The sequence below is a fragment of the Tigriopus californicus genome, chromosome 10, assembly GCF_007210705.1.
Source record: "Tigriopus californicus strain San Diego chromosome 10, Tcal_SD_v2.1, whole genome shotgun sequence".
NCBI classification, from domain to species: domain Eukaryota; kingdom Metazoa; phylum Arthropoda; class Copepoda; order Harpacticoida; family Harpacticidae; genus Tigriopus; species Tigriopus californicus.
The window spans coordinates 7,512,878-7,526,780 of record NC_081449.1 but is presented as its reverse complement, the minus strand read 5'-3'; the positions used below and the strand labels follow the sequence as shown (position 1 = coordinate 7,526,780).

Here is a 13,903-nt window from a genome sequence, read left to right as displayed (position 1 = left end):
CAGAACTTGGCCTGATCCTCCCGGAACTTGGACTCGACTGTCCTGGACAGGATATCTCCTTACAGCTTCCGGCTCAGGATCAATCTGAACGGCAGCTGCATAGAGGCATCTTGAGACGACAATTGGAAGCTGCCCTATTGAGAAAGTATTGTAGTAAATACTTGATGATGATTAAACGAACCTGAACGGGAGTGATGGAATATTTTTTTTTGCGGATTTCATAACCGTTACTGGGAATGAGATTTCCAGCAGTTCAAGACGAGAAATTATTAATTAATCTTACTTAAATTCCGTAACAAGACACTAAATGTATTTCTACTAGTTTTGATACATGACAATGCTCTCAACATGTTTTCACTCTTGCTCATACAGGATTGTCAGTAGCGTTCCCGCCACACCCCCATCCCTTAACAAGACCCGTACTTGAGAGGCTTTGCCGCAGCTAGAGTAAAATGGAAGACCAATGGGTTGTTTATTTTTCTTTGGCCGTCCACGGCCCCAAAGTTCTCCAAGTTCGGTCGATGGATTTGGACATGCTTTCTTGAATAGGTTGAAGTAAATAAGTTTTTCATTCTGATGTTTCCCTTCGATCAACACATTATGAATTTTCCGAAGCTGCCGAGCCCCTATACTGCGCGATCGGTTGTGCTTCTTCATTTTGTTGACAAGAAATTAATTTTTTTTTATTGCAATGCTTGACATTAGGACACTTTCAAAGTTTTTCCAATGTTATGGTACAGTTTACAATTTATCTTTTTCAGAGTCTAGTGCTATTGCTTAGGGCACTTTTGCTCACTTTATCATTAGATTTGTTCCTATTTGACCCGCAACTGAATAAAGTCCTTGTTCTCAGAAGTCCTCTTTCTTTTTGCTACGTATCATCACAGGAAGAAAAGAAAAAAGGTCAGAAATGAAGATGGACAAGAATATATTTTTTGGGCTATGTTAAGGTCTAGTCCTCAATTTCGAGGACCCTGCGAGGACTTTTGTTCTTCTTTTGGTATAACTCATGAGCTTTCGTCGCCATATAATCCTCAGTGAAATCGATGAAACATCTTTTACTTAAGTGCGACAACTGGAAAATTTCTTGGTTGCCCTCCGCGAATGGAATGCTCCACTATCAAAAGAATTAAGTCCTACTCAATTATTATGTGATAGGCGACAACGTACATTGATCCCAGCTCACCCAGACGCTTATGATCCCATCAATCTGGAGGAAAAGCAAAAGTTTCAAAACAAAACGATGGCGATCCCAAGTTTTAATTCAAAACCCACATTCAAAACGTTGGGACACCAGAGCCATTCGACCAAATGGTCGTTCATACGATATCGACGTTAATGGGAAGAAGCAGTTAAGGAATAGGATATATTTAAAACCATATCAGGAAAAATCGGTCCATTTCCAGGTGTGAAAATGAAGTTTGAATTTTACACTTATTTAGATTTCTTTGTTGAAATTAACCATTCACAGGAAGGGAGATGTTGTATCTATATCCTTTCTACTTATCGATGATTGACCGTCAGCAATAAAATCAGTTGTTAATCGAAGATACCCTTAATATGTACGGGCTTACACCGATCATTGTTGCAAGTCTTGGATCTCATTGACGAGTGACATACGTATGGGTGAAAAAAAATCACAAATTTCCTTGTTACACTCTTTATTATAATATTTTTTAGGTCTGTGTTTGGCTAGTTTTGGGCACCATTTGGGATGAGCGTCTGGACAACCGGCTTTTTACATTTTACTTGTCTGCTTTCAATGTGCAACTTAAATTTGATATTGCTCAGATGCCCTACTTGCTCTAGCGTTAGGTAATTCTAATTCCTGACCTTCTTGGGGGAGAAAGGCTACATCTAGAGTATCTGTTGTCAAGTGCTTCCACCACCAAAGGTTTGTTGATGGAAGTAATCTCCTTGCCTCCTTGTCCAAAAGCTAGCCTTTGGGCTGGGTGCAAGCATCAACGTGCTTCAGCACTGACAAGGTTTAGAAACCCACCCATTTTTTCCAAAGATCCTAATTCTGTTGATTTTGATTGTACTGATGAACGACGATAATTCTATGGTCAAGTTTTGAGGAGTCAGCGGGTCAAATGAGTTCGCACAACCCACACTGCAAAATGGTAGTGTGAACTGGTTTGTCAGTTGTTCCATGGATACAAAGGAGTAGAAAGCGAAAATTTGAAAAACCCCTATTTGTGTCGAAAAAAAAATTTAGAGCGGCTGCGCACTATATTACAGATTTTTTATGTCTCTCATGTGGCTTTTTGGATAATGGATTCAGTATCAACTAACGATTGTGGTGGCTCCTGAATTTTGACCTCCGGGTCCGACTTCTGTTGGTTCTGTTGGATTCCGCGTTTGATGTCGAATTTGTTTTTCTCAAATTTGCTCGTATCCCCCCCAATAAGACGAAGGAAATGAATTCGTTCATTCTTAGGCACATACGCTCTCAAGGTCTCCTTGCCTTTCCAACCCACGAGTTCAACCAGTAGCGACGTTTTGCCTAACCGTAGAAGTAAATCATTTGTGAGATATGACCAACAACATATAACTACTATGAGGGGTCTTACCGTCTTCTTTCTCCTCGTAAATGAGTGCAATACTGCCCGTGATCAGGGCATTCAATTGATTCCGCGCCACTTCGCTCAAATCGGCAATTTTCGGAGGCAGGTCGATATCATTGGCTAAAAGCATGGTTTCCAAATCGGCTTTGGTGGGCGTCACAATGCGTTTCTTGATAAATGGGATTGTCATCAAAGAGCCCTCTTGGGCCAATCTACATAAATGTAAGCGATGTTTTCTTTATTAGATGAAACTACTAGTGCCATGTGAGGTATGACAGATGGTGTGTACCTGAGTGCGCAGGGTGATCCTTTGTTTTCGCATTTAGCAAAAGCTTTCACCCCGGTGTTGATGACCTTCAATCGATCTTGGTTGGACTCCAAGATGTTCCGGACCAGCATGGATGTAAAATAGAGGTTCTTGCGGCTCGTGGCACATCTTGTGAGAAACATCTCCTTTCTCAATACCTGCTTGCCAAGAAACAATGAAACTTTGTAAATACCGGTTTTTCACAAAATATATTTTTAGCCATGACTACAGCCATATTGATATCTTTCGCCACAATCTTGTTATCAAACTTTTGAAACCTGTAACCGAATGAATTCCATTTCCAACATACTTACATCCGACACTTCAAAAAAGTTTTTGACTTCCTCAAACTCTGTCTCTGCATCTTCCTTTTTCAGGTAGATAAAAGGATCCTCCTTGAATCCTTGATAACGAGATTGCTTCTTCTTTGGATTTGTTCGGGTCTCATCGTCTGCGTTGGGTCTCTTGCCATTTTCTACTGAAACCAAGGCATTCAAGTCAGGGCCACCAAACGGCACTTCAATTCAAATCTTTGAACTCACCGTTTTTCTCCGAGGTCTCGTATGTCTTCTTATTCTCCCAGGGACACGGGGCTTTCTTTTGCAGACAAGCTACGAAAAATCCACCCGTGTCTTGCTGATGGGGCAGGATCCTCATGCATCGTTCCAAGTGAAGTTTCTCGACTTCACCCACGGGAGGTGGAAACATACTGGGTCGCATCAAAGAGTGATGCACTTCCGGTACTTCATCAAATTTGGCGTAGAACTTGTTTTCCTTGTCGGCCAATACCCATTGTGAAAGTCCAGGCTTGAACTTTAATCCGGGCACCTCGGCCGACACGTCTACGAGCTCTACCGTATCTTCGCATTCCGACAGAATCCTAGCGATCACGGCTTCGTCCTCGACAGGATTAAGCGAACAAGTCGAGTACACCATCTTCCCACCCACTGCCAAGAGTTCTAAGCCGCGTTTGGCCACGCGATATTGGATCCCGTGCAGGTTGCAGCTATTCGCTCCATTCCATTTCTACAGAAAAATCAATTCCAATCAGAAAAGAGGTAATTTTTTTTCCCATGTTCAAGCCCAGACTAATCTTACGGGCCAAATGTCGGCGTTCTTGCGCATGGTTCCGTCTCCGGAGCACGGGGCATCACAAAGGACGCGATCAAACTTCATGACGGACGAACTGCCATCGGCTTGGGTCAAATGGATTTTCGGAAAGATCGTGGCGTCATGATTCGTGACGATAAAGTTGGAGCTCTGCAGACGCTTGGCTTGATGAACTAGCAAATAACAACGGCTATTATCCGAATCATTGGCCACCACTAGACCTGTGAATAGAGAAGGCGGTTAAAAAAAAAAGAGTTTCAACAACTGCTTCATGCGATTGAACCAGCTTGCTGACGAACCTTCGGGGATTTGGGTCTCGTCCGAATGAATAGCCTCGATTAGCTGGGCCGTTTTAGAACCAGGTGCGGCGCACATATCCAAAACTTTGTGATGAGATTGAACATCCAGAACCAAAGTGGGAATCATGGACACCGTTTCCTGTCGACTGATATTGCCTATGGAGGGAAGAAATGTGCGTCAGATTAAGTTTTTCTGATCAAAAGTCAAGAATGGTCTTACCAGAATCCGTTTCCGAGATCAAGAAGTTGTGTAGTTTGAAGTAGGCCTCTTCCCGACGAATGTCTTTGCGACTGAGATTGAGTTGCCAAGCCATCCGATCCGGATACCAGGTCAAGCATTTGGGCTCTACCACGGGGCAATCTCCAGACTCAGCGGCTTGTTGCTCTTTCAAGATGGCCAACTCGCGAAAGAATTGACTCTCAATAATGTTCCGAACCGCCACGGCCTAGACATTTCAATTTAAAACAATGATTCGGTCAGCGTGTTCTGCCCGTACTTCTTGACCACTTCTGGGAATGGAACTTCCAAATAAAACGAACTAATATATCTAGCTATACATTTACGTTACATCCGATCTATCACCAAATAGGAGGATGGATCTGGTGGATCTGGTGGATCTGTCCAGCTTTTGAATGAAAGGATGATCGGGAATTTCCATCCAAAATTTGAATGCCAAACCTGAGATCGGAATCCGGTAATGCGGAATGACGCGGGTAGATCGCGCTGAAAGGCTCGCACCATCTCTTGGAGCTCCTCCTCCGAGTCGGTCAGTTTTTGAGCCCGATAAAAGTCCACGAACTTCGCGTTCTCGCGTAAAATATCCTTATAACCTCGGCCATCTTTGTGACCGGACCAATCACTCGGATCACGGGGTTTCTTGTCGTGATTTTGGCGGCGCTTGTTTCGACGAATCCCGCCCATGATTCTTTGATTAGTCCTTTGAATTTCACAATGGAAGGAGCAATGTCTAATGGACTGGGACTGTACGTTCTCTCAACCACGTGTAGTACTAATAATAACAGTCCACCAAATGCATCCTACCTGTCGTTCGGCTGAATTTTTGTTGTCCTTTTTTGGAGGGAGAGATCAAGAAAACAAAACAAACGCACAACTCAAGAAGTGCGACCATGGATGAAGCATTTCAAAAGTCCATTTTTTCCCCAGCTTATTTGGGTTACGGTGGGGCTAAATGTAAAGAAACCTTAATATTTTTTCAATAAAAAATAATTCAATAAAGAGAAATTGGCCCAATCAGCCCTTTATTTTGTAGAGGCTGACTCACCAAGAGTCTCTGAAGTGCAAAATGTAAACCATATTTTGTCCATTGTAAGGAAGCTATAGGGCTTGTCGAGTGAACCGACGTTATTCCATGGAGTAAAATCAAAGACAATATCAAAAATCAATTGAGACGTGAATTGTTGGATGGCTGAGTGCCTAGACTGCCAAAGAGCCAACGTGGTTAAAATACCCCTTGACCATAATGGACTGGTTCACCCATTGGCCAGAGGTTGTATCACTAACTGAGGTTTTGGCTCTCCAGGGTGGATATGCCAATTTGGCTTGCCTGATAATAATGTCACTGACAGGGGAGCTCAGTTCAGTCAGCTCTTTGGGATGAACTGTTCAATATGTTAGATACCAACCTTCCTCACACCACCTCCTACCCCCCTCAGTCCAATGGAGTGAATGGACTCATCAAGCAGTTCCATAAACAACTGAAAGAGGCACTACGCCCTAGACTGGTGAGATGTCAGTGGATACATCACTTACCCTGGGTACTTTTTGGAATCCATTGTTCTCCAAAAAATAATTGCAACATCTCACCGGCTCAACAGTTATAGGGGACAAGCCTTCTTGTTCCAGGAGCTTTATGTTGAAACCCCGGGTCAGATGTGGCACCTACAGATCACTAACAATATGGGTGAACATGTGGACACTCATGCCTCCACCCTCTCATTTTTACTCTTTGACAACATGTTTTGTACCCCTTGCCTTGTTAGCTTGCCTATTTGTATGGCAATGGGTTGACAAGGTCTCCTTTCTTTTGACCCGCCTTATGAAGGACCCTACCATGTTTGAAAACATACTCCCAAGACTTTTGATGTCAAAATCAATGGGAACACTTCAACAGTGTCCATTGACCAACTCAAGCTGGCCGTATGGTATCCATCCTTGCCCCCTCCGATGGTAACTTGAGCTGGTCAAGTAATCCTGGGTCAACAAGGTCTACTTGTTTTTTGAGGCGCCTTATGAAGGAACCTCCCTACCATCTACCTACCATCCTCTCTAGAAGACGTTTCAGTTTTGTGTTACCTCCTAATCAAGTACTTGAATATGAAGAAGGAATGCATCTGACCAGGGGGTTACACCTAGCTCTACAAAACCTCGCTAGAAGACATTTGATCTTTGACCAAACTTTCCACTCCACTACTGACGTACTCCATGTATGAATACAGCCGAAGTTATGGCTCTTCAAACTTGGATAGTCTAGCGGCCATGGCCCTATGATAGGTCATGCTCATCCCATGGGGCTGAATTTTTGCATTTCAACTTACTTTAACCTAAAGATTCTTTAACATGAGTGTCATCAGGCAGATGGTGCAAGTTGACTAGGATGTTAGTTTTAGTGCTCTCTCCACAAAATGCCTAAAATCAGGTTACCGGACTACACTTCTCCTTGAATTTCCCTCACTTGACATGCCCTAAAGAGGAACCGTATTACCTTAAGAAATTTAACGCTGTTGGAGTACATAAGAAAAGAAATTACAAACAAAGTAAATCTCAATCATCTTCCTAAACCAGGATGTACTGTAACAAACTGTTTTTTAAGTTAGAAATAATAAAATTGCTCAGTGTGTGAGTCAAATAAGGACAAGATTTTCAAACCTTTTCTTGAGTTCCCTTTCCCTGGTTGTTTGGTTTTTATTTGTTTCTTTGAAATGATTTGCTTGTTTTTGTTTGCTTGAATCCCTTTGAAATTTGGTTTTCCTTGCTTGTTCTCATCAGTAATGTAGGGGTCTTCAAACTTTTTACAGGGTATTTTGTCACTTTTGGCTTTTCACAATAATCCTTTTGGAAATTTGAGATGGAGAAATGTTTGAAAGAATTGTTGAGCCATTTACTCCCTTTGAGTATTGAATGGATAACTAAGTAGCTGATATCATTCCATGGATCAAGATTTAAGACATCATACAAAGGTAAGCTGCACCATGCATGCGCCTAATTTTGTGCATCTAATTTTGTCATTTATTTCAATTTGCCAGCTTGTCGAAGTTAACACTTTAGGATATTAAGCCAAGAAGGTAGTAAATTGACTAAACTACAGTAAACGTCATTTTGATCAATATTGTACAGCACCTGAAATTACTAATAACAAAAAATCCATTGTTTTGTGTTGGCTGTGATATTTGCCCTGGGGTAAATACTCAAAATCAGGGTACCCTGCTTCAATTTTCGTCAATTTACTTCACTAACTAGCCTAATCTCTTCGCACTTATCCGTTTAGTTGTGCTGATATCACAATTTAAAAGGCAGTAAATTCCAAATTGACTCAAAAACATTTTGTCTCGCTTCCCAGGCATTGTACTGTGCATCCAAAACAAATTTGGTCTTTTAGAGCGTTTAGTGACTTTTACGGCTCTATTTATCACCAATCATACATGGATGGCATATCTTTTATTTTCAAGACAGGTTTTATCACAAGCCCTCCAGGTTTTTTGTTTGTACTTTTGTGGGAAAATGTTGCCCAAGTCTAAGAAAATCCGTCGCGGTGGATCCCATGGTCGCAAAAATAACAACTTGCCCCACTTTTTTCTAAGATATGCCTCATTTTAACTTCACGACCTCCATACAATTAACACATTACATAACGGCACATAATTGACACCTAGTAAGTCACCCTGACTCTCATTCCCTTTGTTTATTGTTTTTGAGCAATCCTCTGCTCGATTCTTTTCATTTTTCCATTCAATTCGGCAATCGCATCAAAAAGTTTGCAGTCGTAGAAACGAGCCAATCGTCATTATGGGTCGAGGCACACAACTTGGGGTTGTTGCTTTGATTTTGTTCAAATCCTATCTCCTACTTCAACCCACTGATATTCATGGCCAAGAGTTCTCAAGCGACCGCCTGGATGTGGATTTGACCCAGTCAAACGACGAGATGTCGGCTTTGCCGGAGGAAGACCTGGAACAAGCCCTGGAACACGATGTAGCAGACTCCACACCCTCAAGCATTGTCTCGCACGATCTCTATCGTGGACTAGAGATCCCGCCCAATCGGATCTATCGGGATTGTCGGCCGACCTTTTGCCGGGTCAATTTCTCTGCACAGACTTGCCTATCGATCCTGAAACTCAACAACCACGGAATTGCCACCCTCAGACTCGGCTGGCGCCCGCCCCTTGCCAGGCCGTGCCTGGGATCATTTGCCGAGAAACGGGTAATGGGACGTTCACTCGACCCATTGCCTGTCAATGGACCAATGGCTACGACTTTGATACGGCCTTGGTTCTGTCCGTATTCCTGGGAATGTTCGGAGCCGATCGGTTTTACTTGGGTTATCCGCCATCGGGTTGCTGAAATTCTCCACTTTGGGCTTCTTTCTTCTTGGGTCATCTCCTGGATGTCATGCTCATCGGCTCACAGGTGGGGGTCCGGCTGATGGCTCGGATTATATTATTGGCTATTTTTGGGCCAAGATACAAATTGTGAGCATGAGATAGGACGCTTCGAAAAACCTCATCTGGTATTAATACTATTGTTTCCTCAACTCATTCATCATTCAGTATTACATCACTTCTTCAAGTGGGCATTCAAATGAACTCCTCCAAGACGGTTTGAGTCTCCATCGAGGACTGGGCTTTGCTTATTTGGTCGGATATCGTCTGGGTCTCAATCGAATGAACGGCATTGATCATATCAGCCACGTGACAGGACGTGTGGCTTTCAGCCAGATCCAATTCCGTGCCCATCACTGAAAATACGTGCGACAATCAAGAATAATCCTGTCGAGAGGACAGGCAAATCAACCATGATCCACCTTTGAAACTGCTGACCTGTTTGAGTGTAATTTGAGCATAAGATATCGTCTAGATCGAATTGGGTGCCCGCGTCGAATTGCTCAAAGGACAGATCCCAATCCGTCGATTCGCCCACACCTTGAGACACGAAATCCGTTTGAGTCTCTGTGGAAAATTGCTCGATGTCGGCCAATTTGGGTGGACGTTGAAGTGCCCCTTCCTTCACGGTGGAAGTTGAGATCGAATTGGTGTGGCTAGAATTGCCTGATTCGGCCAACCTCACTCCATCCGATGGTAACAAACCATCTGTGGAGCAAATTGTTCCATAATTGCGTGAATGAATGAACAGCTAATGCTCTAAATGAGACATTACCTTTAATCAATGAGTTGCATGTATCTGGGATCCTCGGACTCGTTTGCGTGCTACTAGCTGCCCAAACCGGTCGCTCCGATCGTAGTGCGAGAGCAACATCGGAAAAAGCACCTTCATCGAAATCTCTTCGGGTGGGAGTTTGGGTTTGTTGCTCCTCGGTCGTCAATATCACTTGCAACGGATCCATCAGCCTTGAAAGTTGTTTTTTGACCGGTGTGGTGCCGGTTTGAGTTTCGGCGGATCGCTTCACCCCTTCTTTCGAACGTTGCATGTTGTGGAGACTAGGTGAGGGCAGGACCCAAACGGACAAATGACGAAAGTGGTTTTGAAATGAATGTGTACTTGAGACTCACCTAGATGTCAAGCTTGGCGTTCAAAGTCTTTTTGGATGCCTCGATTGACTTTCAGCGAGACTTTTTGCGACGACGAGAGCTCGCTCAGGGCCAAAGCGGCATTGAGATGTAAATACGAAGGCCGAGGGGCAATTTGACTTGTCCTCGTTCGTTCAGAAAGGCACGGCTGGCAAAACGGACAAATAAAATATCTCGTGTCGCTCTACATTTGGCAATTAGTTTTCAATTTCTTACGCGATACTCCGCCGAATCAAGGCCCAAGTTTTTAACTTTCCGACTGCGTTTTCCAATCGAAATCTTATGTTTCCGACGCGAATGCGTTTGAAGTGTTTTCAAAAGAGCTATAAGAAGCTGGGCAAAACGAGCATTGGAACGATTGACCAACACATCCTTTCCAGTGCCGTTGCAAGTCATCTGGATTCACAAACGTTTTAGCGCATCTTTCACAAGACTCCGTTCGTTTAGAATGAACCTTGGAGTAATGTTGTTTCAACAGTTTGAGCGAAGCCATCGGACATGATTTTGCATTAAGCACATGATACTTGCACCCAGGAATTGGACAGAAATACGCGTATTTAAGGCCTAAAACAAGTCAGAGACATTATAGAAGAAGAGTCTCTGCCACGAGAGCCAGATAACTGTAAGGGCGGGAACTCGCCTTTTTCCTGGTAAAGGCGGGTTGCGTCAAAATTCGAAGATTATCTTGAGTCGGTTGCCATTGCCGTGGATGCCATTGTCGGAAATGATCCTGAAGTTCGGAAAACGAAAGGCAAACTTGGCCGCATTCCAACACTTGACACGATTCAATGGAGCCACATTCAATTGGGATTCTCCTAAGAGCACATATCGGTTAGATTCCGGGACCGACAACCGTATCAAAGACCGCGTGGATCCGTGCAATTCGTCAGACAAAGCAGCACGTTTATCATTTCAGACGTTGAGCGAGCTCAACCAATTCACGTTGGATGTCACGGAAATTAAGAGGCCAGTTTTTTGGTTGGCCGATCATGACGGACAAAGTGATTCTCTAATTCACAGACATCGTCGAATTGATCGCCACATGAGCAAAACATTCGTCCTTGACAGAATAGCACACATTCGCGACGCTCTTCCGAGAGTTTGGTTAATAACATGGCGACTGTCTCTATATTCTTAACATTCTTCTAAGTTTATCGCTAGCCAAAGGTGGGTCAAATTAGTCCAGTTTGACGGAGAAAGACACGCCACACGAGCATCCGCCCTCCGCTTTGGGATTATCGATGATTCGGAAACCGGCTCGGATGAGCTCTCGATGGAAATCGATGGTGGAGCCTTGCAGAAACTCCAGCGACGTTTCATCGATCACCACAGCCGCTCCATCGCGCTCAATCACCCGGTCTTCTTCGGTCACCTCGGGATGGTCACTTAGATCGAATCGATATTGAAACCGGACAAGCCACCGCCTCCACCTATTTCATAAAGAAATTCCATCTATCATCCATCCACCCAGGCACATATTTTTTAACATGTCATCCTACGTACAATGATGCGCAGCATGGTCTCAGGTTCGTTTTGACGGAGTTGCTGGAGTCGTTGCACACAGCTATCCGAGAGGCGGAGACTGGGCGGAGCCGAAGCTTGGGGCGAGGCGGAGAGGCGGGGCGAAATCTGATGCCAGATCCGTGGAGTAGGAGCCAATGGTGGTTGGAACCAAGTGAGGCCGGCGGCCTGGGGCAGCGGAATCGCTACGGCACGACCACGACTTAGAAGCACTCGACTGAGATTCAACATGTCACGAGTGTGATGCAGGAAGGACTGAATGAAGCTTGAACGGGATTCTGATCCCTACTCGACAACAATCAGCCACATTTTATATAAAGACGTTGACATGAGAATTACAGAACTTGTAGTCAAAGGGCCACTGACCAGCCAGTCGAGCCTCCGAGTAAAAAGTGAAACAAACGAGCAGCGGACAATGAATGTATTGTCCTATCGCCACGGCGTGACAGGAGACGAAGCCACATACGAATATCACAGGGTCACACTGTTACTTTTCAACATCTGTCCAAGAAATGAAAGTCTAAATATGCACGAGTACAGCAAATTTCCATTGAAATTCCGCTTGAAAATTCGACTTTGATGGCTGTTTTCATTAACCTGGTCACTTAAGGAATAAGCTAGCTCAAGGAGCAAGCTGCTCAATACCGTATTACCGTCACTCTGATGACGATTTGCTTTCATTTCTGCTTCAGCTGAGCTCTGCTGAGCTCGTTCTGGCTTGGAGGCTAAGGCTAGCTAAGACCAGCACGACGACACACCATACACTGTGCACGCTCATCAGATCTGCAGGCAGACCATCGATACAGATAGAAAGATCCTATCTGATTGTGATATCGATGACATCCAATCGAAATCGCCAATAGAAACATACATTCTGCAATTGCGGGATTGGCGGACGACACAGCACTAGACACACCCTACCAATCCTCTCATCCCCTCTCATTGACCTCCCTGAGCATCATGGCTCTGGTTCGAGGCGTGTTGAGCTGTCTGGCGTTGACCTGCGTTTTCTGGTCACTCCCTACCCGAGCCAGCACCAACGATGCGGCTGAAGCCTCCTCACCCAATGGCGAATCCACGTCCACCTTCTTCCGCGTCGAGGGTAAAGTCGTGCCGCCTGAGAATAAAGGCACGGATTTTTATTGGCGAACCCGGATCGTGGTGGAGGGGGCAAGCGGGTCGCTTTCTTAAAGGTCCGGTGTAGAAGGACTATTCCGGCCTAGGTGAGAGGATTTACAATGTTGCGTTAATCTTGCCCGTTATTCGCTTTCAGGAGGATAATTCGTTTGCCATCCACGGATTGAGTTCGGGTTCCTACTTGGTGGGAAGTGCTCCATCCGGACTTCTTCTACGAGCCGGTCCGCATCGATATCACGTCCAAAGGCAAGATCCGCGCTCGGAAAGTGAACAACGTCCAGCCCACACAAGTCAATCAAGGTGCCCTACCCATTGAAGATGAAGTCCTTGGGCCGTCATCGATATTTTCAAAAGCGGGAAGAGTGGAAAATTACGGACATGCTTATGAACCCGATGGTGATGATGATGGTTCTTCCGCTCTTGCTCATCACGGTTTTACCCAAGATGGTCAATGATCCGGATACCAAGAAGGAAATGGAGCAAATGCAACAATCCATGAATATGCCCAATCAGGTACGCCTTTCAATTTGTCGCGATCAGGACCGATTCATGATGTGAATGTTGTATTTCATTCATTAGATGCCGAGATGAGTGAGATGATTGCCAATTTTCTTCAATAGCGGTGCTCCGGACAAACAGAAACGGAAGAACAAACCCGTCACCCGTGGGAAATGATTTTGGGAATAAAAATTACTTTTTTTCCCTTTAGCCACATTTTCCCTCTTCGCTTGTCAATTGTTATGTGATTTCTAGTGCTTAGGATTTGTCATTAAACTACACTCATACTTTTAGGCCAATCTGTGGCATCCATGGAAGTTTATTAGTATAATTCGAGTCGGTCAACATTGTTGACACACAAACCCCGCGGGATGCACCACGTAACCAATCACACTACCCTCCTACTTGCGAGAGCAACATCGGAAAAAGCACCTTCATCGAAATCTCTTCGGGTGGGAGTTTGGGTTTGTTGCTCCTCGGTCGTCAATATCACTTGCAACGGATCCATCAGCCTTGAAAGTTGTTTTTTGACCGGTGTGGTGCCGGTTTGAGTTTCGGCGGATCGCTTCACCCCTTCTTCGAACGTTGCATGTTGATGGAGACTAGGTGAGGGCAGGACCCAAACGGACAAATGACGAAAGTGGTTTTGAAATGAATGTGTACTTGAGACTCACCTAGATGTCAAGGCTTGGCGTTCAA

General features: G+C 44.4%; 4 protein-coding genes and 1 pseudogene across 5 annotated transcripts in view; 1 reads left to right on the top strand and 4 right to left on the bottom strand.

The window, feature by feature from the left end:
• The window catches only part of LOC131887931 (CLK4-associating serine/arginine rich protein-like), a 20,332-nt gene extending 14,838 nt beyond the window's left edge, over nt 1-5,494 (bottom strand). Inside the window, exon 1 of the mRNA XM_059236669.1 lies at nt 5,491-5,494. The gene's annotated coding sequence lies outside the window, so the exon portion shown is untranslated. The remainder of the gene's footprint in view (nt 1-5,490) is intronic.
• LOC131887933 (tRNA (cytosine(34)-C(5))-methyltransferase-like) lies at nt 2,214-5,376 on the bottom strand. 2 transcript variants are annotated; one of them, XM_059236671.1, is made up of 9 exons: nt 4,963-5,376; nt 4,504-4,729; nt 4,284-4,439; nt 3,973-4,205; nt 3,417-3,900; nt 3,189-3,352; nt 2,857-3,032; nt 2,574-2,779; nt 2,214-2,506 (listed from the first exon to the last, which is right to left on the bottom strand). In XM_059236671.1, exons 1-9 carry the CDS (start codon nt 5,203-5,205, stop codon nt 2,256-2,258), a joined length of 2,139 nt encoding a protein of 712 aa, XP_059092654.1. In that variant the 5' UTR covers nt 5,206-5,376; the 3' UTR covers nt 2,214-2,255. The 2 variants fall into 2 exon arrangements, with proteins under 2 accessions (XP_059092654.1, XP_059092655.1); XM_059236672.1 differs by having other exon boundaries at nt 3,189-3,349; nt 4,963-5,372.
• A 3,540-nt stretch (nt 5,495-9,034) lies between the features above and the next one.
• LOC131889427 (uncharacterized) lies at nt 9,035-9,948 on the bottom strand. The gene is made up of 3 exons (XM_059238523.1): nt 9,678-9,948; nt 9,341-9,610; nt 9,035-9,258 (listed from the first exon to the last, which is right to left on the bottom strand). The coding sequence occupies exons 1-3, from the start codon at nt 9,946-9,948 to the stop codon at nt 9,098-9,100; spliced, it is 702 nt and encodes a 233-aa protein (XP_059094506.1). The 3' UTR covers nt 9,035-9,097.
• A 1,277-nt stretch (nt 9,949-11,225) lies between these two features.
• LOC131889426 (iron-sulfur cluster assembly 2 homolog, mitochondrial-like) lies at nt 11,226-11,800 on the bottom strand. Its single transcript, XM_059238522.1, has 2 exons — nt 11,552-11,800; nt 11,226-11,420 (listed from the first exon to the last, which is right to left on the bottom strand). Exons 1-2 carry the CDS (start codon nt 11,798-11,800, stop codon nt 11,226-11,228), a joined length of 444 nt encoding a protein of 147 aa, XP_059094505.1.
• Nucleotides 11,801-12,495: 695 nt separating this feature from the next.
• LOC131889425 (ER membrane protein complex subunit 7-like) lies at nt 12,496-13,264 on the top strand (annotated as a pseudogene).
• The last annotated feature ends 639 nt before the right edge of the window (nt 13,265-13,903 follow it).

What these genes read in the sequence shown, in the direction of transcription:
- LOC131887933 (XM_059236671.1), bottom strand. Translation starts at nt 5,205, where the DNA reads ATGGGCGGGATTCGTCGAAACAAGCGCCGCCAAAATCACGACAAGAAA. An exon ending in CGAGACCCAAATCCCCGAAG is followed by an intron (nt 4,206 to 4,283) that starts GTTCGTCAGCAA and finishes CTCTATTCACAG; the next exon opens with GTCTAGTGGTGGCCAATGAT. An exon ending in CGAGACCTCGGAGAAAAACG is followed by an intron (nt 3,353 to 3,416) that starts GTGAGTTCAAAG and finishes CCTTGGTTTCAG; the next exon opens with TAGAAAATGGCAAGAGACCC.
- LOC131889426 (XM_059238522.1), bottom strand. Translation starts at nt 11,800, where the DNA reads ATGTTGAATCTCAGTCGAGTGCTTCTAAGTCGTGGTCGTGCCGTAGCG. An exon ending in AGACCATGCTGCGCATCATT is followed by an intron (nt 11,421 to 11,551) that starts GTACGTAGGATG and finishes GACCATCCCGAG; the next exon opens with GTGACCGAAGAAGACCGGGT.
- LOC131889427 (XM_059238523.1), bottom strand. Translation starts at nt 9,948, where the DNA reads ATGCAACGTTCGAAAGAAGGGGTGAAGCGATCCGCCGAAACTCAAACC. An exon ending in ATGCAACTCATTGATTAAAG is followed by an intron (nt 9,611 to 9,677) that starts GTAATGTCTCAT and finishes TTTGCTCCACAG; the next exon opens with ATGGTTTGTTACCATCGGAT. An exon ending in CTCAAATTACACTCAAACAG is followed by an intron (nt 9,259 to 9,340) that starts GTCAGCAGTTTC and finishes ACGTATTTTCAG; the next exon opens with TGATGGGCACGGAATTGGAT.